The 26,508-nt window shown below is 37.2% G+C and overlaps 1 protein-coding gene across 5 annotated transcripts in view; it reads right to left on the bottom strand.

Moving 5' to 3' along the window:
- Positions 1 to 21,472, bottom strand: part of itpr1a (inositol 1,4,5-trisphosphate receptor, type 1a) — a 30,521-nt gene extending 9,049 nt beyond the window's left edge. Inside the window, exons 1-41 of one of the 5 annotated variants that reach the window (XM_058777877.1) lie at positions 21,346 to 21,472; positions 20,821 to 20,942; positions 19,451 to 19,559; positions 18,475 to 18,545; positions 15,975 to 16,090; positions 14,471 to 14,557; positions 14,169 to 14,327; positions 13,924 to 14,022; positions 13,420 to 13,503; positions 13,159 to 13,305; positions 12,965 to 13,060; positions 12,770 to 12,814; positions 12,431 to 12,585; positions 12,248 to 12,347; positions 11,999 to 12,159; positions 11,028 to 11,169; positions 10,773 to 10,931; positions 10,489 to 10,661; positions 10,050 to 10,169; positions 9,119 to 9,313; positions 8,790 to 9,041; positions 8,556 to 8,697; positions 8,227 to 8,374; positions 7,084 to 7,274; positions 6,805 to 6,931; positions 6,670 to 6,724; positions 6,422 to 6,587; positions 5,306 to 5,473; positions 5,066 to 5,143; positions 4,844 to 4,981; positions 4,635 to 4,760; positions 4,344 to 4,544; positions 4,117 to 4,232; positions 3,623 to 3,758; positions 3,401 to 3,526; positions 3,197 to 3,325; positions 3,001 to 3,121; positions 2,522 to 2,706; positions 1,211 to 1,359; positions 924 to 1,035; positions 94 to 129 (exon numbers count right to left, since the gene is read on the bottom strand). In XM_058777877.1, the coding sequence (XP_058633860.1) occupies positions 94 to 129; positions 924 to 1,035; positions 1,211 to 1,359; positions 2,522 to 2,706; positions 3,001 to 3,121; positions 3,197 to 3,325; positions 3,401 to 3,526; positions 3,623 to 3,758; positions 4,117 to 4,232; positions 4,344 to 4,544; positions 4,635 to 4,760; positions 4,844 to 4,981; positions 5,066 to 5,143; positions 5,306 to 5,473; positions 6,422 to 6,587; positions 6,670 to 6,724; positions 6,805 to 6,931; positions 7,084 to 7,274; positions 8,227 to 8,374; positions 8,556 to 8,697; positions 8,790 to 9,041; positions 9,119 to 9,313; positions 10,050 to 10,169; positions 10,489 to 10,661; positions 10,773 to 10,931; positions 11,028 to 11,169; positions 11,999 to 12,159; positions 12,248 to 12,347; positions 12,431 to 12,585; positions 12,770 to 12,814; positions 12,965 to 13,060; positions 13,159 to 13,305; positions 13,420 to 13,503; positions 13,924 to 14,022; positions 14,169 to 14,327; positions 14,471 to 14,557; positions 15,975 to 16,090; positions 18,475 to 18,545; positions 19,451 to 19,542 (5,103 nt within the window). In that variant the 5' untranslated portion in view covers positions 19,543 to 19,559; positions 20,821 to 20,942; positions 21,346 to 21,472. Of the gene's footprint in view, positions 1 to 93; positions 130 to 923; positions 1,036 to 1,210; positions 1,360 to 2,521; positions 2,707 to 3,000; positions 3,326 to 3,400; positions 3,527 to 3,622; positions 3,759 to 4,116; positions 4,233 to 4,343; positions 4,545 to 4,634; positions 4,761 to 4,843; positions 4,982 to 5,065; positions 5,144 to 5,305; positions 5,474 to 6,421; positions 6,588 to 6,669; positions 6,725 to 6,804; positions 6,932 to 7,083; positions 7,275 to 8,226; positions 8,375 to 8,555; positions 8,698 to 8,789; positions 9,042 to 9,118; positions 9,314 to 10,049; positions 10,170 to 10,488; positions 10,662 to 10,772; positions 10,932 to 11,027; positions 11,170 to 11,998; positions 12,160 to 12,247; positions 12,348 to 12,430; positions 12,586 to 12,769; positions 12,815 to 12,964; positions 13,061 to 13,158; positions 13,306 to 13,419; positions 13,504 to 13,923; positions 14,023 to 14,168; positions 14,328 to 14,470; positions 14,558 to 15,974; positions 16,091 to 18,474; positions 18,546 to 19,450; positions 19,560 to 20,820; positions 20,943 to 21,345 lie in introns of all 5 variants that reach the window. The other 4 variants (XM_058777876.1, XM_058777880.1, XM_058777879.1 and 1 more) reach the window with 4 other exon arrangements.
- Between the last annotated feature and the right edge of the window lie 5,036 nt (positions 21,473 to 26,508).

The following is a 26,508-nucleotide window of genomic DNA, read 5'->3' as shown; positions in this document are numbered from 1 at the left end:
TCCGATACTCAAGGATGGAAAAAGAAAGTAGAGAAAAAAAAAGAAGATAAATAAACAAGGGGAAGATGGGATGAATGACAAAAAGAGGACAACCTCAGTGACATCCATCTCATCATCAAATCCCAGTAGCTGAAAAAGAGGAGTGAAGGACGGGGTTAATAAAAGAGTATACATACTTCAAAATAAGCCAGTAACTATTAGTGATATGAGCGTTAACAAGAAGACATAACAGAGGAAATATGATCAGCTCAAACTTAAGCAAAGGTGCTCTTACACAAATTACATTTGTGATTTGAGGTCACACATGCAGACACTACAAATGAAGACAGTTTGTGTAGAGGACAATACCATCAACTAGAGGTCTTCACGGGTCCACTTGGATCCGAAAACCCGAGACCCGACCCAAGACCCGAGCGGGTTCGGGTCCAAAACTTCTACGAGTGCCTCGGACACGGGTCGGAATCGGTATTAGCAGCCTTGGGTCTCGGGTAATTAAAATAAATGTGCTTTTCCCAAATGGACCCGATTAGACCCGAATTCTTTTAAACTTTCCCTTGTGCATTCATGTTAAGTTCATTTTTGAGAAACGCACATATAAAAGGAACATACGTTTGTAACCTCAGAGATCCATCAGGAAATCCACTCACTTTATTACGCTGAGTGTCAATGCAAGGCTTTTCTTTTTTGTGTGCAGAAGCGGGTCTAATTTCATCGGGTCTGTCTCGGGTCGGGTTTATCTTTTTAAAAAAATGATTTATGCACGTTGGGTTCGGTTAAGAAGTGATTTCGGATTTTAGGACCTGAGAAGACCTCTACCATCAACCTCTCCGCAACTTTATCACATCTGTATTCTACCTTTTTTTTTGTAAGCACAGCTGAAACACTTCCGTTAGTCCTTTTATTAATGGTTTTGTGGTAAATACCTTTTCTCCATATCCTCTGTCTTTGGTCATCATTTCTCTGAGTGTCTGCAGAACTTTGATACAAAGCCTCTCCTCATTTTCCTCTAGAAGTTGCTTGGTATGTTTTATCAATCTGTACAAAAAGCAGATAAAATATGCTAGTGTAATTTAAACATATAAGCAATGACAGCATAATATTGTATCATAAATAAGTATTAAGCTATAATTAAGTAATACTATATTTTATTATGGTGTTCTATATATTATTATATTGAAGATACTGCAGGGACAATAAGAGTTCATCATACTTGCAGATGAAGCCTCCACTCTCACACTTGCGATGGGCTTCAGTGTGCTCTGGGAACAGCAGTTCTGGACGATGGAGAACATCCACCAATACAGACAGCTCAGCCTGAACCAGAGGCCTCAACCGCTCTTCCAGTGCAGATACTATATCCTACAGACACACACACAAACACATGCAAAAGCACACATTTATCACACACCCTAACAAAGTAAGGCACTGAGGCAAAATGCAGGTTTAATGATAGGAACTATAAGAAAAAACATGGGTGATCACTGACATGACATCAGCTCTCTAATGAAACCTAGTGAGCTGCCTCGCTGCCTACCTAGGCAGCATCATTCTAGAGCAGTGGTTCTCAACCTTTTTGTACTTCAAGGCCCCCCTCCTCTCCGAGTCAATACTTCAAGCCCCCCCATCCCAACCCCCAACCTTTTCTATTAAAAAAAATAAAATTGTATTCTAGTGTTAGTTCCTTTTAATTCCATGTAATTACTTTTAAACTAAACAATTTCAAGATAGACTTAAACATAATGTTCTATATTTGCAAAAATACTTAGCAAGAATGTCACTGCAGATATTCTTTAAAAGTACTTAAAAGTATGTGAAGCTAGATTATTATACAGTAACTTTAACAAATAAGCACAAGTCAACCTGCCATACCAAAAAAGACCACAGGAGATGCCAAAGGACTTCATATATCCACTATACGGATCTATTCAGAATCACTAAACACACCAAAATACAAATGAAAAATGAAACCATTCTGCATGTGTGCAAACTCAGCGATCTGAAGGCGGCTCGATGTCATCAGTCAACAGCCAGGTCCTCTGTCAGAACAAGCTTTTTGGAGCGTCTGATACCCATATGTACATAAACACCACTGATCCTCACAAACTTCTCCTAAACACACTTCTTCGGCGAGCATCCGTTATAAAACACTCGCTGTACATTCATTTTGACAGCAGTGTGAATTTACTGAACTGTGTTCAAGCAGAAATACGATGTTTTAGATGTGTCAAGAGCGCACATACACGTTTGTTTGCACATCAATAATAACGGACACGCTCGCACCTAATGCACGAGTCAAGACTGCTGTATGTCACTATAATCGTCTTTACCTTGATTACAATCGTCATTTATCAAAACCTTGCTAGTGCAACACTGGCTTCTTGATCAATTACCTCACTGCAATGCATTCTGGAGCTGAATTCTCCATTTAAGATACATGCGATACTGCCTTAAATTTGGTTAAAATTATGCTGTTTCTGTAGGCAGCTCATTAGGTTTTACAAACAGATGCAATATCACTTACCTGGAGTCTTTCAATAATGTTGCGGTAGTCTCGGGAGGTGGTCATAACAGAATCTCTTCGTGTGGCATTACGGACGGACTGTCTCCAGCTGAGGGCTGTTTTCTGCACTATGTTGTTGGACTTCATGAACAGATTATTTACCTGACAGTCCAGATCCACAGGAATGGCTATGGCTCTGCCTTTGGCTGCACAATAATAAAGGCACATACGTTCAGGGTTATGCATTTATACATGAAAAACTAGCAAGGAGCTTTGATACATACAAATTTCTTACTGAAATCTTTAAGGAAACATTTTTTATTTTTTGCTATTCCGTTAGGTTCCGCTAGTGAACTTTGATTCAAAAAGGTTGAGAACCACTTCTCTATAAACGTTTTTATCACTAATTTTAAGGTTATAATGTTATTATACATTACAATTGTATAACTGAAGCTAATATTATGAAAGTTAAAAACAGCTGGTGGAAATGATGCTCTTACCCACGTCACTCAGCACTTTGATGCAAGCTTCCACATTGCCCTTCTGACTTGGGAGCAGCCAATTGCAGTGATACACACGGAAAACTCCCTGCAGCAGCTGCACAAACACTGGCTGCCGGGTCTGAGACAGAGATAGAGAGAGAAAGATGTCACATCTACAGATGGTCACTCTGAATGATGCTGAGGTGCATGTTACCTGCAAGCTAGTGCTCTGGTCTGAGAACGGTGAGCTGAAAAAGGTGGTGACGATGCTCATGATGGTCTCAGTAACGTAGCGCTCCAGAACTGTGTCAGCGTGCTTACGGTCACTCGTGTTATTGCACACCTACAGGAAGCCATGCTGAATGTCTGAACATCAATACCATATGGTAAGTATGTCTGTGAGTTTGTTTTGTCTTACTCTGCAGATATCCACCAGGAAATCATCAAAAAGTTTCCACATGTGATTGCTGGTGTAGATCTCCTTCATCTCAACCTCTGTATCCACATAGCAGTGATTCAGGAAGTTCACATAGGCCATCTTCACCTACATATGAAGTATTATATTCACATTGCATACAATGACTTTTTAACAAAAAGTAAATCTAAAAGTATTTTACACATATTCCCTTGGCGCACACACCTCAGGTATGCAGTCCTCGTGAGTGACCACACGTACAATATCATCGAGGGGGAGCAGAGAGTTGCATTTGATCTCAGTGTAGACGTTCTTCCCTTCAGTGCACACAGCCAGCAGTTCCACTAAGTGAATATGATACCTGCAAGAGTCAGTGAAACCAAATCTAATTCCTATAATGGCAAACATTTAACAGGAAAAAGCTCAAAGAACATACACTAACAAACTTTGTATGATTTTGTAAAACATAAATGACAAATGCTACTTCCACCTCAGTGTAATATAACATATAATGACACATATAAGAAATATATATATAATGTAATTATATATATTGAATAATATAATTTTACTACATAAAATGCTAATTATTTATATTACTTTATTTTACAGTTTATTATATTCTATTTGTATTTTTGTAGCATTTGCATTGTTAAAATAGCGTTTACATGTAAAAGTATTAATAGAGTGGAGACAGGGCCTATAATAAACCTCTATACCTGAGTGCACTGCTCTCATCAATTCGCTCCCTCTCAAGGCGCATCATTTGAACCAATGATTGAAAAGATGCCCGGTCATTATAGAACACCAGCACATCCTCACCCGCTGTCACCAACTAAATACACACAAATAAAATCAATAGAAACCGTCTTCACTAGTCTGAAGAAAATAGGGCAGAAAAGTAGCTTGTAGTTAAATACACTAATTGTTTGTCTGGCCTACAGACCTCAGCCATGACAATGTCTTGGCATTTCTTGATAAACTTGTTCTCAGCCTTGACGATGGTCTGGAGGAACTTGAGGTAGTGGACACTGCGTCCATGAGTCTCAATGCAGTGCACAAAGTGCTGCACTACCCGCTCGTTAATCTCGCTACACAACTGGAAATTATTCATGAAAATATGCTGCATGGTCACTGCCTCTAGAATCTGAAAACAGAAAGCCAGGGACAGAGGATTTTACAATAAACAGCTGGAATGCACAGATAAAAATGTGTGCTTATGTATTGATGCTCTCACCCCAGGGTTGAGGAACAGGTTAATGTGTTTGTGTAGAAGTGCCTGGTTCTGTTGATTTCCAGCACAAAAGTTCTGAAGGAACTGATGAGCTAAAGTCATAATCTCTTGCATCTGAATGTCCTCCCCCTAAAATGTAAGAAACACACAAGTAGACACATAAATCAGTGATGAACACTAACCTTTTCAGTTACGCAAAGGCTCACACACACCTTCTCATAAGGGATCTGCAACAGTTCCAGGACCACACTGTGAGCTCCCATGTTCCTGAGGAGCCGCTGCTGCTGTTTCTTATTCTTCTTGCCAGAGATGCCCTCCAAAACACACAATTTGCTCAACCTCAGAAGGATCTACAAACACAAATATAATCACAAATATACATCCTACTTGCTTGTCAAAACCTACAAACTCCATAAAACAAAAACACACTCCACCTCCTTCACGACTCTGTAGTTTGAGCTGCTGGTACTCTCCACTTTGGGTTTGTCTGATCTACTTGAATTGATGACACCCTGTTAGAGCAGAAAAATACATCATAATAATATAATATTCAATATCCAATCATAATAAAATACACTAGATTTCTGAAAAGAGTGATTATGTTGCTTCTTAGCGTTTCAGAGGTTTTTTTTAAAGTTAATTATGGACAAATAATAAAAAGAGCGCATTCAAACCTTGTGGTGCGCTTCATTGGCAACTTCTCCAGCGTCCAGCCCTGAGTCTGACCCCTGTCTCTTATAGACCCACAGCTCTGATTTCTCTACTATAGACCTCAGCTGGTCCAAATCTGACTTGATCTGCTTGTAATTTTCCACATCCTGACTGGTCACCAGGAGCTGAACCTAAAATAAATAAAATGCCATTTACTATTAATGGAAAGAGGAGTATGTGAACATGGCACTATACAAGTACAAAAATATATTTAAAAAACAAAACAAATATATGATATAAAATATATGGTAAAAGATTCATAAATACATGAGTATATGAACACAAGTGTTAAACTCAAATAAATTATTACTCAATATCGCATCATCCAAGTAGATGCTGCACACTGGTGAGGAGAGACCCCCGATATGATTGTAAAACACAGTAGTACATAGTAAAGCACTATATAAATGCCTCATTCATTCATTAAAAAGTTTGTTCACAAACGCTTTTATTTTGTCATCAATTAGACAATTAATTAAAATGATTACAAATATATAAATATTTTTTTCAATTAATACAATTATAAAAATTTTAAAATAATTAATCACAATAAACCAAACACAATCTAAATTAGATTAATAATATAATTTAATTTTAAATAAAATGCTATTTTAATGGACTAAAATTACATGCCATTTGAGTAAAACTGGCTAAAACTACTATGCGCTTACATTAAAAAATAAATACAATGTACTTATTGAGTTCATATTGTATTACAAAAGACTTTTGCTGCTGTTGAGGTGTGATACGGGCAAGGGTTTAAGGGTGGGTTAAGGTGCAAGGGATGGGTCAACAGTGTAATTATAAATGTAATTACATGCAGGTATTTTTAAAATATAAGTACAATGTAAAAACATGTATGTACACAATAAAAGCATTGTATCAAATGATTAATTTAAATGTAAGTACATAGTAGTTAAGGGCACCTAATATAAAATGGGACCGACAATTTTTTTGGTCAAAAGACAAAAACTACTACAAAACAAAAAAATACTGTGTAAAACTGAATACCGACAAGTATGAATGAATGGATGAATGAATGGATGAATGAATGAATGAATGAATGAATGAATGAATACCTGCTTAAAGGCCTGTAAGACCTCCTGCCGCTGGCTGAAGTGTCGGAAGAGGAGGTGAAGGGCTCGTGACACCAGTGGAGGATAGTCATGCATGGTCAGATGCAGTAAGACCCTCAGAAACGTCCGGCCACCGTGATCATCAAGATCCAGTGGAGTGTTTTCTTCACTAGATACACAAACACACACAGATTCACACACATACGGCACACAAACATTAGACAAATTATCAAAGAGCACAACCTTCTTACCTCCCTCCAAAAATCCCCTCCGCTTGCTCTTCAATGTGCTCAAAGTCCAGCGCTCCTAACAAAGACAATGGCTATTCAGACAACATTTACCCATACCAGCTGATACTGACACAAACACACACTTGCTCTTTTTACCTTGAACACTGGCAGATGAATCCTGGTTTACAGACGGTTCTGTTTGAGAGTTGCTCTCATCAAACTCTGTTTTAAAAATACAGAGCAGGCAGGAGATCCTGTAGTCCAACCGGACATTTAGAATGAACTACATAAAAAAATTAGACAGTCATTAAAGATTTTTTTGAACTTATACACAACTAGTTTGGCATATTCTGGGCATTCAGGCTATGAATTTCTCAAACAATGATTTTTACGGAACATTACAATCCAGTTATGGACTAGGATGTGTTTTAACACCTGTAGGATCTCAATGATCTTGAGTTTGGTGTCCATCACCAGTATGTCTTGTTTCTGAGGTTCACTCAGGGCTTTGACTTCATCTCTGTCGGGAGGGTTGTGGCTGGTAGATGGCAGAAATCCCCCACCCCTCAACACCACCTGTGTCATCAGCTCTCCCACCCCATGGATGGAGCGCATCACATTACTTCCTATAGAGATGGTCAGAAAAAGACTTGAGAGCACTTTCCCATAAGTAATTTTTCAGCAAAACAGTTTGATGTATTTACTTGAAGTGAAAGCTATTTTTTGAACCCTGATTAACTTTATAATACAGACTGTAAAAAGAGGTAACCTGCAATTGTTACCTTATTACAATTTCTAATCCTTCATTATTATTTTTGACACTAGTTTCATGATTCGATTTGATTCTGACTCAAAATCTTGTTTCGATTTGATTTCTGATTTGAATCGATTCGATATCTAATATTTTTGATATATTTCAGGTACAGTACATGCCAAATTTTCTCAAGGAAAAAAAAAACTAATGCGGTAAAATACACACGAGAATCAATTGGTACTACATTACTATAAAATTGAAGGTTAAAATTAACTGATTTGTATACAAATGCATAAATTACACTTAATTAAAGGGATAGTTCACTCAAAAATGAAAGTTCTGTGATTATTTACTAACCCTCATGTCGTTCCAAACCTGTAAGACCTTCATTTATTTTTGGAACACAAATTAAGATATTTTTTATGAAATCCCGAGAACTCTCTGGCCCTCCATAGACAGCAGCACAACTGAAATGTTGCCAGGTCCAGAAACATAGCAAGGACATCGGTAAAATTGTCCATGTGACATCAGTGGTTCAGCCGTAATTTTATGAAGCTATGAGAATACATTTTGTGCGTAAAGAAAGCAAAAATAACTACTTTATTCAACAATTCTTCTCCTCCTCATCCCGTCTGCCGCAACGTGCCGCCATTGTGGAGAGTATTATGACGCATATGTGTGCTTTCCTCTGCACGTATACAACGCACGAGCATGCCGTTATCTATATGGGTCATGTCAATTTAAAAAAAAAAAAAAAACAGGGTCGCTCTTAAAAAAGTTTGAAAACCACTGCTTTAGAGTCCATAACTAGTGGTGTTTCTGACCTTTGCCACGATCTCCAGGTAGCTTGATGGGGAAGGGAGTGCTGATATGGACGCAGTCCAGGATGGCCAGCAGGATTTTGGTCAACCTTAACAGGTCACTGAAGTTATAGAAACCAAAATAGATAAGGTTCCTTGCAAGGTTCACCACCTATAGAACAGACAGTGGAAATGGAGTGTTGAAAGAAAAACAAAAAACAAAACTTGCATTGCATTGTTAATTGTACCAGACAAATACTGATGCTTTTTTATATGGTCAAATCTGTAATGAACCTAATGTACACACAATAGTGAATAAGATGCAAGGATGTAACTTTCATGAGGTGACACACCTCAAAAGTGAGTTTGTTTTTCTCCTTGTCTGAAAACGGGAAACTCTGGCACACAACATCTCGCAGGTAATTCTCCACAAACTCCATCGTCTGAGAGAAGCGCTCCTTCACTTCATCACGTGATGTCCCATCATTATCATAACTAGTCAGAAACAGAAAAATGACTGGTTAATGAACAGACAACTCACTAAAAGGGCTTTTAACTGTTCACTGTTTCTAAAGTGAACCACTTACTCATCAATGGCAATTTGTGAAGGGATTTCAGACCACAGCCGAGCATATTTGACAGGGGTAACCTGCTCCTGAGGGTCACGGTCTACATGCATGTGCAGCATCATGCGGCAGAATGAGGCTCTGAGGTCAAAGGGCAAGTCTTCGTCTGACATGCAGCGCAAGATCAGATCCACATCCAGTTGTGCTGATATCTTGTTAATGGCCAGGTATTGCCGATCCAAACACATCCGTGCAAACAAATTCAGCTGATACCTGAGAGAGATCTTAATATTACATTTCTGCATCAATTTCCTTGCATTGCATGTAAGTGTGGGTGTGTGTGTGCACACCTGTAATAATTGATAACTTCCAGGTCCTCAGTGTGTCCATCTTTGGCGTCCTGTGCAAGCTCTCTGATGCTCTTACTCTTCATCTCTCCTCTACTGTCCTTCCAGAACAACCATACCTCCTCCTCATCCTCCTCTTCCTCCTCTGCACTCTCGCCAAGCACTGTTCCTGCCACCTCAAACCGTGATAACACAAGCCTGACACACACACACACACACACACATTCACTCAGTAATATACTCACAGAGGTCTAGACATGGGATAACTGTTTTTAACTCTTCATGCATTTTATCATAATTTCTATCTTGAATCTGTTTTGATTTTCTCTCAATCATATCACTGCCTGCCTGTTCGATACTGTGCTTGCTGAATTATATAAATTATATATTATATTTTTTTAACTGTTCTAAAAGTTTTGTAGTCAGTAAGATATTTCAATGTTTGTATTTTTTAAATAAGCAATTTTATTTGATATACATTTTAAAATGTTATTATTTTTTATTTGATTATTTTATTTTTATTTATATTTATACTGTAATAGATTTTCAAATGTAATTTGAAATAATTTGATACAATGCTGAATTCTCACCAGTCATTACTCCAGTCTTCAGTGTTACATGATCCTTCAAATATCATTGTAATATATTGATTTGCTTCTCAAAAATCATTTCTTATTATTAATAAATGTTGAAAACATTTGTGCTGCTGGTGGAACCCATGATAAAAAAAAAATTCAGGATTCTTTGATAAATAGAAAGTTCAAAAGAACAGCATTTATTTAAAATACACTGTCACTTTTTAATCAATTAATTGCATCCTTGTTAAATAAAACCATTTAAAAAAAAAAAAAAATCACACTTCAAACTTTTGAACAGTAGTGTACTGTATATTGCTCTAACTATGTAATAATAATAGTCAGCGTAGGGGCTGTACTTGGTTTCGATGAGGATGTCTGCATTGGCTGGGTCCAGCACAGCATTACAGATGAGTTCTTGTGTGACAGGGATGGATTTATTCATAGACACACACAAATCTGACAGGTAATCCAGAAATCTAGAGAAACATGCACAAAGAAAATCCAATCATTCAGGATAAGACACAAAACTATTACACATTTAGTCAAATCATTCAATTATCAAAAAACATCTCAAGATACAACTTACTACACTTCTACTCTACTTCTAAACTCTTACTTTAAAACATATATTTTACTGCCCGTTAATCTCACTAGCCTCTCTGTACTAGTTTGTACTTAAGATGAATCACTTTCATTCTAACATTTCTCTTTTGTTTGTTGCTTTAGATGAAAGGGTCTGCTAAATGAATAAATGTAAATGACCAAGAACATTTATGCAGATATATTTTCGCACACCTGGGCTCTCTGTTCTTGCGGACCAGACTGACGAAGGTGTCAATCTCAGCTGCAGTGATGTGTTTCTCTAGAAGCTTCCTGTTGTTGTGCAGCAGAGCTGTAATAGTGTCTTCAGCAAGCACATCATATCCTATCTGCTTCTGCATGAAGCGGAACTGCTTTGCTATGTACTCCTAGAGACAAAAAGTCAGAGAATGAGAGAATATTGCACATAGTGCATGTAGTATTAGGGGTTGTGCGTTACAAATGGTTTGCATTGCATTTATTTTAGTAGTTTAGTTCACCTGATTTTTGCGATAGTCCTGTTGTGAGTGACGTAGGACTCTGTAGCAGAGGCGACAGATGTGACGAAATGGTGCATGACGTTGGTCTGCAAGCTCTTCCAGTCGTAACATAGGGCCATCCCCGCTATCAGTGAATGGGGCCTGCAGCAGCTTGAATATCTGGTCAATTGCAGCACAAGATAAATTAAATTAAAAGATCATTTAAATGTCAGTGAGATGTTTTAAAACCAAACCTAAGACATGATATATAAGTACCTGTTTGAGTATGTTCTGCTCTCTCATGAGTTTCTGCCGCTCTCTGTTAGGTTTGTTGACTGTGATCTCCAGCACATCCTGAGCACTGCTGGGAATGTCCACCACAAAATACACCAGATCCTCCAGCAGCTTTGTCACTGACCTTGTAGTGAATGGAATGGAAGGATGGTCAGATGGACAGGCAGGGTGGATTTTTAGATGGACAGATGAGTAAATGAAAGGACGAAGGAAGAAAGGAAAAAATAGGAAAAAGGAGCGATGTATGGGTGGATGGATGGATGAAAAGACCAATAAGATCAAAAGAAGTAAAGAAAGGCGGGAATATGGATGTAAAAAAGGTTAAGTGGATGGATAAATGAAAAGATGAATAAATGGTTGAAGACAGGATGGACAAATACAGTCAAATAGACAAATAGAGTCAGGTGATAGGACAGGATAGGATAGGTGGACAAATGGATAGATGGATGGAAAGAAGAAAGAACTGAAGGAAGGAAGGACAGATGAATGAATAGATGGATGAAAAGATTGATGGATGGATAAATTAATGGATAGACGGATGATGAATTAATGGAAAATGGTCAAATGGACGGATGAATTAAGAGATGAATAAATAGTTTAAAAGAAAAAATGAAAGGAAGACAGGTAGATGGATGAATAAATTGATGACTGGATGGTTGAAGCAAAATAGTCAAATAGACAGAGATGAATAGATGGATGGAAAGAATAAAAATAGTTGAAGGAAGGAATGAAAAAGGACAGATAGATGATGGATGGATGGAGAGATAATGGATGGATTAATAAAAAACAGATGAAAAATGGTGATTAGATGATAGAAGGGCAGACAGACAGATGGGTCATAATGGGTGTCTGGATGACTGAAGAAAAGATAGAGAGCCAGACAAACAAATGGATGGCTGGATGGATACATGGAAGGACAGACAGATGGATAGATGGATGGATGTAACCTCTACCTCCTCTCATTCTGGGTAATGGTGCCCTTCTCCAGTTTGGCTGCAATGGAAGCTAAGACTTTACTAGCATCATTAGCAAAATCCAGATCGCGAACCTCAGCTGGAGAAACTGGCACTATAGCAAAAGCCTCTTTATCTTCCTTCAGAGGAGACGTTCCTATCTGAGACACAAATATAGAGTAGAGGAGACACACTTCAGATGATCCATAAACCAAAGCTACAGTCATACTCAGACAGAAACTCACTCACTCTGAGCATGACCGGTTTCTCTTCCTCTTTATCTATTGGCTGGTTGGTGCTGTGAACCCATGTATTGGTGCAGAGATGCCTGAGCCTCACATATGAGTTTCTGACAAGCACAATCCAAAATACAGCATGGTTAATATATATGTATTTAATCAGATGTCACAAGAAGTCACAATCTCCCTGTACCTTGGCACAAGCGAGTCTCCTCCTCTCAGGGTAGTGGGGTCCAGCTCAAAGATCGACGATATGTCATTGCCGTCAGGAACGGACACCAGCGTGTATATAACCTTGTCCTGAGGGTTGCGTGCACGTGCTCGGATCACTTCCTGCTCTGAATCCAGCTGCGAGAGAAACAACTGATCAAAGGCTCAGTCAAGATGACAGTCTGCTTTGGCTAAACTAATGTGTGTTGAAACGAGAGCAACAAGGTAAAGAGACCCTCAAATGGCTCACACTATGAATTCAGAATAAGCTCAGATAAAAACGCAGACACACAGCCACACGCCCTCTCAAACACACACTCACAGAGGAACGGGTCTCCAGGCATTCTTCTTCATAGTCTGGATTTACCTGATCACAATAAGGTGAGAACAATTAGATAAAATCACGTTCTCTGCTCTTGCTAACATCAAGCTCTCTAAATAGACACACTCTGATGTATTTGCATGTGCGTTTGTGTGTGAACTCTTATTCCAGGTCTTATTCCATTATCAGTCTAACCTCTGCAGCGAGGTAATGGCCGGTGGCCAGATGTTTGAATCTAAAGAGACTGTTCCAGTAGCCGGCTCCGCCTCTGCAGGGATCATGCTGAACCACCTGAAAAGCATCCAAACATCTGTTTAGGTTCCCAAGCTGATAAAATCACACTCACAAAAACATCTGTTCAACTTCACAAAGTTAAGTCCTAAACTTACCTCAACCTCCCAGAGTGCTTTGCTACTAGTTGCGGAGGTTGCAGACTGGCGCCCGGTGGTACGCAAAAAGACATACTGCTTTTTTCTGTGTTCGTCGCATGTCAGAAACTTCTCCTGCTCTGCATGGAACAGCCTCACCACATCACCCTGATAAAACGTATTTCATTAAAAGGCCATAAATATTCATTCTAGTCAAATATATGCCTTAAAAAAAGCAAATGTGAAGGTCACTGTTGCAGTGTGGATGTGTACAAAACATACTCCTTTCAAGACAACCTCCTGGTTGTCGCTCCATTTCATGAAAAGAACAATTTTCCAACTGGTGGTGCAGTTCACTGAATTCACCTGAGAGAGAAAAATATAATGGAATAGAGCAGTGGTTCTCAACCTCAACCCATGGAGCCTAAGCAGACCTCCAAAGAGAATTAAAATAGCATAACATGAGCATTAAAATAAACTAGAACAAATAAATTCAAGAGATTTCCTTTTTTAATTCACCAATTTAACATCTTTTTTTCAGTACGCAGTATATATACTGTGCAGAAATAATACAAGATAATACAAAATTTACCCAGACTGCCAAGATTTAAGACATTTTTGTCCAAAATTGAATTATAAATATTCATTTTATTTTTAGATAACTGGATCACTGACAATGGATTGATGTGATGCTGTCAAAATATGCAACATATACATTACAGTATGCAATACATTAGTATTCCTTTGTTAACATAGCCATGTCTACAGTATATGTGTGTATTTTACTTCATTGCATCCAGGATTATCAACAAGCTGATGGCTACTGGCATGAAGCGGCTGTCCAGCATTGACAGGGTTTAACACAACCTTATCTCCAATGACCACCTGAAAAACAAATTAACAAACACAAAACATAACAAGTGGAACTCTAATGGGTGTTTATGTAAGTGCAAGAAGCAGGACTGCCCAATGAATCAAATTAATAATGAAGATTAGAGAGGCTGTTTTGCAGATGCTGATGATATACTTACATTGTCCCCAATAGAGCGAAGCTTATAGAAGGGTTGGATGTAGAACCACGAGCCTTCATTCCCTGCAGCGTCCAGAGTTACACGCATGGCGTTCTTCTCAAGAAGAGCCGGTAAACGCTTATTTACAGTCAGATACTTATTACTCTTCAAATGGAGAAGCTGCAAATGTGCGTGAACAATTACACAATTCATTTGACGGATAAATAGTCTGAATTTCTACATATTAAACGTTCTGTATTACACAGGCAATTTAAATATTATCTAAAGTAATACTTGTGCTCATGTGTTTGTGAAGGATTTACCTGGATGACATTGCCATACTGAATGACTGTTCCTAAAAGCTTTTTGTTCTCTGATTCATTTTGTTTCTTCTCTAAATCAGCAGCATGCTAAAAAAAAGTGAGAAATAAAAATTAAAAAACTGTGATCTTGACATGTTGCAGGCCAGGCTCAAACCTGTATTTCCCACATGAACAGCAGAAACCCACGTAAGCATGTGCAGTGACGATGGCTCTTCAGAACATCTGAGAGAGCTTCAGAGAAGTTGATAAATATACTGAACATGCTGAACCGTCCTCCAAAAAAGAGGCTGTTGAGTAATAAACAAACTTTGCTCTCTTTAATGACGTCTTGTAACATTGTTCAGATGGCCCACACAGCATTCTTCACAAGCACATCTTTTTTTAATTGTCAGTAACTTTTCTTCATTCTGTGTATATATAAGGTCATAAGCAGAGTGAACCAACTGCAGGCTGAAGCCATGAAGTCTAGGAGGTTGGCTAATTTAGCCAAACAATCACATAAATAACTTGCATCAACTTGATAATTATCCAACTGAATTAAGCATGATTTGTTTTTATAAGCATGGAAGGCAACTAAAATAATAAACGCGTATTGATTTAAATGAGGACATTGAAGAAATTTTTAAAGGAATATTTTACATTCTTGGATGAACTATAATTAACCATAATTTACTAGATACGAATTAATCCAATAAATTTTCTTTGTGCATAAATACAGCAAACAATGTAAGATGAAGTTTCCAGTGATCTAAGGAAATGTTTAATTTCTCAAGAGTAAATAAGTTTTAGAGCTCAAGATTTGGTAGGTTAGCCGGCCCTGTTAGCCTCTGCTGGTGGATGCATGATGATGAATCTTTCTCCATTGACAGCCATTCACAAATTGCAGTATATTCTCATGAAATAAAACACATAAATCAAAATTATTTAATGCTTATCAGTTCCTGTTCTTGGAAATGAACTTTTATTTTTCCATGTTTGCTGCCTTTAAAGTTTTTTTGTTTTTTTTGGACCTAACAAATTCCTAAGCAAAATGTCATGACTGAATCTTGTGACAGACCACCAAAAAAGTACTGTCTGCTGATATATGTTGGACTTCTCCGATAATTTAGTCTGCTTAAAACCCGCCCCTTTATTACAATTAACTTCAAGCTCACATTCAGTTGAACAGTCTCCATCTAGTTAAAAACTGATGGACAGAACCAAGTCCCCACCCAACATTTTTTTCTATTTGGTCATCTGTTTTATTTGGATGTACATCACAATATTGAAGAAATCATCTGTCACTGCCACCAATTCATTTTGAACTTGTAGCTCAGGATAGTTGTTACCAATGGGTTTGGAACTCTGTATGTTTATGGGTCGCCATCAGACAATCACTTGAGGTGTGGATACTAATTCTAGACCAGCATTATGAGCAGTGTTACTCTGAAGTAGCGAGTGGAATTCCCTATATTAATATAAACAAACAGCTCATGCTTCGGGAAAGACTAAGTTTCGCACTCACATGGAGTTTGTTGAGCAGAACAGTATCTGTGGTGCTGTTTCCTCCAGGTTTGGCAGCTTTCCAGAACTGTTTCTGTGCCGAGTATCTGTTCATTGGACACAGTCGGAACAGACAGTCTAGAGAGAGAGAGAGAGAGAGAGAGAGAGAAAGAAGGAACATACATTTCATCCCAGCAGAGACAAATAGAACACCTCTCATACACTCATTCACTGTATTTCAGACACACATAGCTTTCAAAACCTGCTGATGAGGATGTGATCATAAATGGTAAGGAAGGAAATCAGTATGAAAATCAATATGTAAACTCTGTGTCTGTGTGGTTTGAGCGTACATGTGCATAACTGTTAAAAAAGGACTAGCCTATCAGATGCAAAAAACCTTCTCTAACATTTTCAACAGAACTTTTCAGAAGGATGTAACATGACTGAAAACACACTGACGGTATTTTCAAAAGTGATAAGAAAAGAGCTACAGGCATAAAAGTGAAAATGCACTTCTTCTTTCCAGCAGAACTCCAGTCTTACCAAATAAGGAGAGAGGGGGAGTCAAAGATAGACAGACTGACAGAGAGAGCGATAGAGAGAGAGAGAGAGAGAATCTCGTCTCTGTTTCCAGTTTCTGGAGATTGGGCTGATAAAACACCAAAAAGCTCTGGGGTCATTGAAGGAATGTAGAACACACTCGCACATAAAAACAACAGTGTTTAGGGTGTCCGATTACAACAAATTTTCCTGAGTGAAAAGTTGCTGCTACAATGCTCACAATGGTGTTATGGGTGGTTGCCAGGGTGTTGCTTACTGTTACTGGTTTAAGTTAAAAGATTCCTCACACCAGGTCACTATGATATAGCTCAGGTCCCTCCTTCAATGCTATGCTGCTCATTTATCATTTGCCAGAAGCCAGTCTTAAATTTGAACTGAGTGCATACCCAAACAAAAGAAATATATTCATGAAATTATAACAATAGAAAAAGAAACCATCACATTCTTCCATTTTGCTTTGGTGTGTGTTTATATTTGAAGGAAATAGTACGCATTCCTCTCTACTGGGGCCCACTGACCAACAGACAATAATCTCTCTTTCTCTCCTTCCCTTCATCACAGACTCAAGCACATTGTGCAGGCTGTATTTATCAGTAGGGTTGAGAAATTGAGATAAATGCATTCGATAGAGAAATCGATCAATGTTAAAGGTATTGTTATTCAAAACAGAAAAACAGAAAGTAATTTATTATTAAATAAATTACATTTTAAAATATATATAAAAAAAGTAATTTTAAATTGTAATAACGTTTGACCGTATTACTGTTTTTTCTGTTTTAATCAAACAAATGCAGCCTAATGAGCATATTAGACTTCCTTCAAAAATCATACCGACCCCAAATTGCACTTGAATATTCAAGTGCATTTCATGATGTGAGGTTTGTATATGCACAACTCAGTATAACATTTAAGAGAGCTGTGATGGAGAGGATGATTAGCAATTAATACTGACTTTAATTTCTGTCTTTTCCTCAAAAAAAAAAAATTGTATTAACCTTATTTTTCCCGTAAGAGCGGGAGCAGCAAAACAGCTTGTTGATATTGCAAACCGGTGTGTCTTACCATATTATTTTAATGTATTATCTTAATTATGAACACACTGGCTTGTAGTGCTAACTGTTTTAGTTTACTGCACCTTGTTATTCTTCTCGTTATTTCCCTACAGCTAATGAACTGGAAGTCTCGCCCATTCACAGAATACGGCTAACTTCTGCATTAAAAAATAAGGTGGATAGCTTAAGAGGACATGGAACATAGTGTAAAATCTAGTACTTTGATAGTTTTAGTTTAGTGTTGTATGGAAAAGAGCAGCGTGAACTTCCAAAGGTCCCATAGAAGAAATAAAATCATGTGTTTTGAGCAACTTGAGGATGAGAAATTTATCACAGGATTTTCATTATGGGACATACTATTCCTTTAATATTCAGTAGCCAACTAGTGATGAAAACCAGCATACACCGATGTATAAATGTAGTCACTCACACACCTACTCCTGATGTGAGCTTCTCAGTGTCACCAGCAGATGCATTTTGAGTGAGTGGGGAGTTTAGAGAGCAGTCAGCCTCAACCACACACAATCTTGTGAGCAGCCTTTGAAGTACAATCATTTTTCAAGTCCTTTAACTAAGCAGATCTGCACTTCCTGTGTTGGTAACAATTTCCACAGCAAAGTAAAGGTCCGTAGAAATGAGATCAGACTGTTTGACACTGATTTATGCGTTCATTCATTTGTTTTACAATAATACAATACAAGCTTTGTACTACAATGGTAAATTAATTCCAAAGAATGAAAGATGACTTGCTAAATTAAGTGGTTTTCATGGAAATGATAAACTTTTCTCTAGGGTATGTGTGACCTTTGATTTCAAAGCCCAGTTTAAGTAACTGAACTTCCTGTCTTAACTGAAAATAAACCAGCGTAACATCCACACAAACACACACACACAAAAACTGCTCACCCCTGAACTTCTTGGGTGGGTTGTTCAGGTCCCCTGCATCTGGTTGGACAACACATCGGTCATCAACCAACCTGATTGAAAGAAACAAACGAGAGTGTTACTCTATAGATGTTTGTACTTTTGGTTTAACTGTGCATCTGCGCATTTGAGTGAGTAAATAATGGTGTGCACTTGTGAGTGTGTGCCTGTATTTAGCCTTTTTTGGCCCAAAGCAGCAGCTTACTGGACATAGTCCAAATTCCACGACCAGTCAGCCAAAAACACAGACACACACATACACAGGGTTAAACTGCTGACAGCTGGCTATTCTTATCTACACATCAAAGATTAGCATTCAACCACAGCCAGCTTTATGTCATCTTGATCTTCAAAGGGTTAGATCACCCAAAATATTAAAAATCTGTGAAAATCTACTCATCCAAAACTGTATTACCTTGGTTTCTTCCAAAGAAACACAACAGGAGAAATTTTTGTACTAGTTGATGTTTTTACAATAAATGGAGACTGATGCTCCATTTGACTCGTACACTATATTAAAGTCTTATCATAGGTTTGTTTGATGAAGGGGGTCAAAAATATGTAGTTTTTCACTGAAAGGCTTACTTTAAAATCTTAGACACTCTGCTAAACATCTCCTTTTGTGTTTCATGAAAGAAGGAAAATCATACAAGTTTCCAAAAACACGAGGGTGAGTAAATAATGCCACTTTTTTTGGGGTGAAGTATTCCTTTAAGATTTTTGTCAGTAGAAAACAGAGGGGGGTTAATGTTGAGGAATTTATGGAAAAAGAGTATGTGGACCATTAACAAAATGAGCTGGTTCTGCTTGTTAATCATTTATTTGCTGTAATAATCACTCTAGGAACAAATTCATTTGAAATGTCCTGCTCAATATCCGCTAATCTGCTTTCAATTAAAGTTTATGAACATACTATTTCAAAGAATTATATCATAACAGGGAGTGTCAATCAACTCACCCCAAAGTGCTTATGAAGCCACTGGTAGAGCCTTCGGCATAAAGGGAGCAAACATCCCCAATGTGCAGGAAACTTGACATTTTATCCACCATGGCAACGACTCCACCACCTGCAGAGGTCAGAGGTCATGACAAGGTCTGTGTGCAGGTTTATCATTAAACAAACAAGCCTAACAGCAGCTCTAACCATAAATAGACCTATAGATATACTAGAGTAAAGCAACATATATGTATGATGTGTGGTTAGAAGTGTCATTCACTATAGCACAAAATACAAAAACAGAACTTTTTCAAATAGAACATATATAAACAAATAAAATCTCTGCAGAGCTTTTTAAACAGAATGTTTTCACAAAAACAAAGGAAGAATATTCATGTCTAAACCAATTTGATGTCTTCAAAGACCGCATAATTGGCTTAAAACCACAAGTGGCCCAATGCATGAACTAAATAACAACATGTGATATCAAATATTCAATCATTGGTAACCCATGATGTGAAGAAAGACAAACAAGTTGAGGACTCTAAAACTGACTGCTGCATCTTCATTCTATTATTATTATAGTTTAAGCTGAATCCATCCTAAATTGATATTATTACTTTTCCAATTCAGTTTAACCCAAAAACTCATTCCTCCACTGAGTTTTGATAACCAGAAGCTGGCAAATTACAAGTTGGCAAGTTATTTATTAACTTAACTGGCTGGACACTCATTCCAAGTCCAGTGTATTGGAATACCATACTAAAAATAAACATTCAGTGTCAAATTTGCAGCTGGCATACTGTACCAACATACTAAAATAAATTTGAATGCATATAAAATGGATTCCATTTAAAATATCTCAAAACAGCCAACTCTTTTGAAGCTAAGTGCTAAATAATAATACTAATATGAATTTATCTAAAAGTACTTATTCTTTTTTAATAAAGTAATACTGTATTATTTACTCTCGTAGTATTTCTGTAAATGGTTGTATCACACATTTTAAACTTAAATAACATACTATCTCAATCATCCCTTTGTTCACTTTAAAAATTGTGGTTTATCCAACATATTAAGACATGAAGACATGGAAATAAGATACACCTGATAAGAAATAGGTTTGCTGTATAACAAAAAGAAACAGGATTTGTGAGCATACTATACTGTCAGTTCCATGTAACTCCATTGACGAATGTATCATCAGATTCTTCCTGTTACTACTAGATTTGATTAACAAATGATTAGCCAACCAAACCGTTAACATGCAGAGAGAGAGAGATGTGTGCGGAGGAGGGATTTGCATGAGAATTTCTTTCTACCTACAAAGCAAAAAGCATACAAAAACTGTTCTTTGTTATTACATGAAAATGAAAAAAATATATATGTACTTATTGCAGCTTCATCTGATGCTGTTGCAAGCGTAATGCAGATTCTGTCCCATCTTATCTCCTGAAGTTGAACATCAGCAGATCGTCCGTCTTGACAACAGAAACTAATTCAATTTTCTACCCTTGTCAACAATGTCAAAACGAAAAAGACAGAAATGAGACCAGGCATGCACACACTATCTTTGCAAACGCAACTGTGAAAAGGAAAGTCATTTTATGAACTGCGTGTCCTAAATGCGATTAAACTAACGGAACCAGACCTCTTCTTGACTTCATCTTAACATTGTTGTGGATTATTACGTTAAACAATATAAAACATCATGACACACTTTTGTCTTCCTCGTTGAGTTTGTATCTTTTTTTCTTTTTCTATATGCGAGTTTCTCATGGCAGTTTTTGTAACCTAGGGGCGGGTTCAGCAGGGCGCGCGATGCTCTCCCGCAGATAAGATAAATATGTCATTAACCATAATTCATGAACAAAACTCTTAGTAGTCCATTTATTCTTGTCTAGTCTCTCTCTCACCTCTCTCCGACGAAGTTGGAACAAACGTGTCCGCGGTATTTTCCCAAACGTTTCGTCCTCAGTTTGAGAAAGTTATTATCCCGACTCCTCAAACAGTCCAGCAGCGGTCGGGTCCATCGCCCCGATGTTCGTCTCTTTTCGGCTCGCCGAGTGACTCTGTCAACAGTGCCGTGCGACGGGATTCTGGGAAACTGTGTTTCAGTTGTGCTACGCCATGCTTATTTCAATATTCTGCCATATTCAAGAACTACAAGACCCAGAATTTCCCTTTCATTTGACTAAATAATTTAGTTCTTCTTGTGAAGGTTCTATAGAGATTATAGAGAAACTGTGTTTATTTAAAGCCAAAATATGCCAAAATATGTAGGGGTGATAAGCAAGTGATGTAACAAATTTTGAAATATGTGATCCTGGACCACAAAACCAGTCATAAGGGTCAATTTTTTAAATTGAAATTTATTCATCATCTGAAAGCTGAATAAATAAGCTTTCCATTGATGTATGGTTTGTTAGGACAATATTTGACCGAGATACAACTATTTGAAAATCTGGAATCTGAGGCAGGTGCAAAAATTAAATATTGAGAAATTTGCATTTATATACATTTACAGTAGGAAATAGGGTAGACTGAGTACAGTAGAGACACTTTCTGCTTTTTTCATCACTACACAAAAACTAGATGCTGAAATGAAGTGATTTTTCACATATTTCTTTTGCTTGTGTACTAAAATATCATAAATTGATAATATAAAACACAAAATATATGGCAAACAGTACAAATGTAAACATAAAAATAACAATATACATACCCAATATCATGAAATATGTCTATTTTTAGTGCACAGAGTAACGTTTGCAATGATATATGTTAAGTTTAACAATCATAAAAGAATAATAAGCTATTCATTGTGGAAGGGACATGGTGAAATGAAAATCTCACCTTGGAAAAAAATTTTTTGCCGATATCTTCGGAGTGGAAAGACGCACACATTTCAAATTTCCCACGATCAAAGAGAACACTAATACACATGTGTGGAGCAAAAATCACGGCTCGGGGTTCTTGTGTACGCAAGTTATTTAAGGTGTTTCAACTGTACACATGTCTGAAATGTACTCAGTCTACCCTACAGTATGGTATCTTCATGGAACATGATCTTTACTTAATATCCTAATGATTTTTGGCATAAAAGAAAAATCTATACTTTTGACCCATACAGTGTATTGTTGGCTATTGCTACAAATATACCTGTGCTACTTATGGCTGTGCGACCCCACTGCCGTTTTAAATTTTGTGCACGTTTCATTAAAATGACTTAATGTAACCTAAATCATAAGCAACTCTACTTTAATTACCTGTATGCAAAGGTAGGGTGAAGTCAGCTAAATTTGCCACGTTTTGGTAAATGACTTATTATACCATCAGATAAGCTATGCATGAGATCTAATGATATTCTTATAAATTAGCATGGATCTCTTAAATATATTTACATTTTTTAAACGTGAAAAAGTACAAAAGTTTTACAATTATGAGAGTTATGGTATCAGCAGGTACCTTCTTGAGCCACAGCACAACATTCAGGTAAAATGGGCCAATATAAAAAGAGAACAACACAGGTAATTTCAGCTTAAATCATTTTATTTTTAACAGTAATTTGACATTATTGTCTTTAGTGTGCCTTAGCAACTCCATAAATTTATTTAATTAAATTGAAATTTGAATGAATATTTAATTAAACAAAGCAATTAAAAATGAACTGATCATGTTGTATAGGTGTGTGTTTCTGTGCATTGGTGTCTTTTGTGTGCATGTATGTGTGTATGCTTTCAGTTTTTTTTTTTAAAGCCTGTAATCCTATTTTCACCCTCAATTTCTGTGTCTGTGTGTGTGTGTGTGTGTGTGTGTGTGTGTCTGTCTGTGTCTGTGTCTGTGTGTGTGTGTGTGTGTGTGTGTGTGTGTGTGTGTGTGTTTTGTGAAAAGTCAGGACATAGATTTGTATAACGACAAGGCTATGACATAGGTATTACAAGGTGAAGGTGACTTTTCAGGACATTGACCCATGTCCCCACTTTTCAAAAAGCTTATAAATAATACAGAATGAGTTTTTTTGGGGGAAAGTTGAAATGCACAGTCTCCTGTAAGGGGTAGGTTTAGGTGTAGGATTGGTGTAGGGCAATAGCACATACAATAAGTACAGTATAAAAACCATTATGCCTATGTATGGGATGTCCCCACTTTTCACAAAAACGAACGTGTGTGTGTGTGTGTGTAGCCCATTTTACTGTCATCTTCCTTTTCTCATCTCTGTTTTCTTTTTTGCTTGTCCTCCTGCCATACTGTCTGCAATGCAATTTAAAAAAAAAAAGAAAAAAAAGAAAAAAAAAAGACTGTTAAGATTTTGTATGGATACATATCTAGGCCTATAAACCTATGTTTACCCTCAATTTCTGTGGTCAGGGTCACAAGGTCAGGGAGTTTAGATATCACTAGAGTGAATTCAGATATCAATTAATGTCATTTTGTGTAAAACAGATGGTGCAAAAAGATTTTGATAACCTGAAGTGCTGCCTTGTCAATTTATGACCATGCTGTATATCTGCAACTATTCACATCAGACCAAAATTACTTCTAAAATATACAGAAGACAAGTTTAAACACCACCAAAGTAAATTTGGATGACATGTAATCCATTCTGTGTGAAAAAGAGTGGGCTAAGAGATTTTAGTAAGCTGTTATGCTGCTTGTCGTTTCCTGTGACCCTATAAGTCTGTTGCAGTTCACAACAGACCAAAATGATTTCTAAAATATAGAAGAGAGAAGCTTAGACATCACCAGAGTGAATGTGAATAACTTTACATGCGTTCTGAGTGAAACAGATTTCGGTGACATGTTATGCTGCCTTGTCGGATTTGGTGACCTCTCTGTGTGAATGTTGCTGTTCACATCAAAAATGCTTTCTATGGACCAGAAGAAGTTTAGACATTGCCATAGTGCAGTGATCCTCAAATCTGGCTCAAGAGATCCACTTTCCTGCAGAGTTTAGCTCCAACCCTGATCGAACTCACCTACCTGTGATTTTCTAATGATCCTGAAGACATTGATTAGCATGCTCAGGTGTGTTTGATTAGGGTTAGAGCTGAACTCTGCATGAAAGTGGATCTCGTGAGCCAGATTTGAGTATCCCTGCCATAATGAATCTAAAAAAACAAAAAAGTCATTTGAAAAACTTCCTATTTTGTCACATTTAATGGCCTGCTGATTATCTGCAGCTGTCCACATCAGAGCAATCAGACCAAAATGCTTTAAAAATACAGAACAGAGATGGTTAGACATAAACCGAGCTAATTTAAGAAGCATAATAGACAGTCTGTCCTAAATAAATTAAGTCCAAAATAAAATAATTCCAGATGTAATGGAACACACAGTAAAATTATAATGATGAAATAAGAGCAAGCAACAGCACCCTAGACCAGTGGTTCTCAATTCCAGTCCTGGGGACCCCCTGCTCTGTACATTTTGCATGTCTCCCTTACTTAACACACCTGATTGAGATCATCAGCTCCTTAGTTCAAGTTCATGGATCTCTCTCCTAAGGAGCTGATGATCTCAATCAGGTGTGTTAAGTAAGGGAGACATTCAAAATGTACAGAGCAGGGGGTCCCCAGGACTGGAAGTGAGAACCACTGCTCTAGACAGTGTTTAAAAAGATAATTTCTTTATGTAATGAACCTGTTTCTCAGCATCACTTTAAAATACTCTCCAAGATAATGTGCGTTCTCGCACAAACATTTAATGTAGCTACGATCTTGTCAAAGATTTCTCTAGGTCACCGATTTCGCAATTGAGTTGTTGGTGACTAAAGCAAATGTTACACGCCAGCCGAGTAACTGCAACTGAGATGAATGGGAACGGAGCGCTTTTGAAACTTCTGAAAATTTCCGTGCAAGCTACACATGTCAGCTGACTGATCACATGACTCTTTCCGGTGTTACGAGGTTTTCGGTTTCCGAGATTTTCAGTTTCAGTGGGCGGAGCATACATGAATATTAATGAGTTTCCCGGACATGCGCGTGGAACTGACGATTTCAGTTTACGCTCCTTGTGTCTCAGCAGGTTTAATGGAATATTTTAAAATATTTTCAGCGTTGTGCAAACGTATGCCTATTTGTTCATCATTTTGTAACAGTTTATAATGTTTTTATTAATTGCACGTTTTGTGCAGTCGTCCCTGACTGAATGATAGCAAGCATTCTTTGTGTAATGTTAGGATAAAGCACAGCAAACCTCAGCTAGTTGTATTGATTTCAGTTTGTTGTGCTGTAGCTTAGCTTGCAATGCTTTAAAACTGTCTGCTATTGTTATCTTTTGAGTGCAACAGCTGAAATAAACTTGTATCTGTGGACTAATCATTTTTAATCTGCCCTGGTGTGATTCTTCAAACTGTTTGACTTATATTTACAAAATGAACAGGAATCCAAGACCACACACATGGATGAAAGTGTTCCTTTAATACATAAGCACAATTTTGGATTAAACAAATTTGTATGGACAAAAGTGTATAAAGTAGCCTATATTTGGTACACTGTAAATGAGAAAACAAATAGGCCTTCACGGCATTTTATGGAATAGAATATGCAACTAATTTGATGTTAACAAAATGATTTTATTAACAGCAACTTAATTTAATGTATGTCTGTATTATTATTTTTTTCTTTGCACTGGTAGCTCCTGTCACCAAGACAAATTCCTTGTGTATGTAAACACACTTGGCAATAAATATCTGATTCTGATTAGCCTACTGTTCTAAGGCTTTAAGGTCTGTGATGTCAGATTTCAATTTTTCCTCTTCAGTGTCATTTGATCTTTCAGAATTAATTCTAATATGCTGATTTGCTGCTCAAGAAACATTTCTGATTATTATTAGAGTTGAAAATTGTTGTGCTTAATGAAGTGTGGAAACCATTACACAGTAACAGGATTCCTCGATGAACTGAAAGTTCTACAGTATTTATTTGAAATAGAAATCTTTTGTAACATTATAAATGTACTTACTGTCGTTTTTAATTAAATGCATCCCTGTCAAACAAAAGCATACATTTCTTAAAAAATAAAATACAATAAAATAATAATAATAATAATAATACTAAAAAAACAACAACATAGTA

This window comes from Onychostoma macrolepis, chromosome 06, assembly GCF_012432095.1.
Source record: "Onychostoma macrolepis isolate SWU-2019 chromosome 06, ASM1243209v1, whole genome shotgun sequence".
Classification (NCBI taxonomy): domain Eukaryota; kingdom Metazoa; phylum Chordata; class Actinopteri; order Cypriniformes; family Cyprinidae; genus Onychostoma; species Onychostoma macrolepis.
Note: the sequence above shows the minus strand (reverse complement) of the source record. Positions and strands in the feature narration are given on the sequence as shown.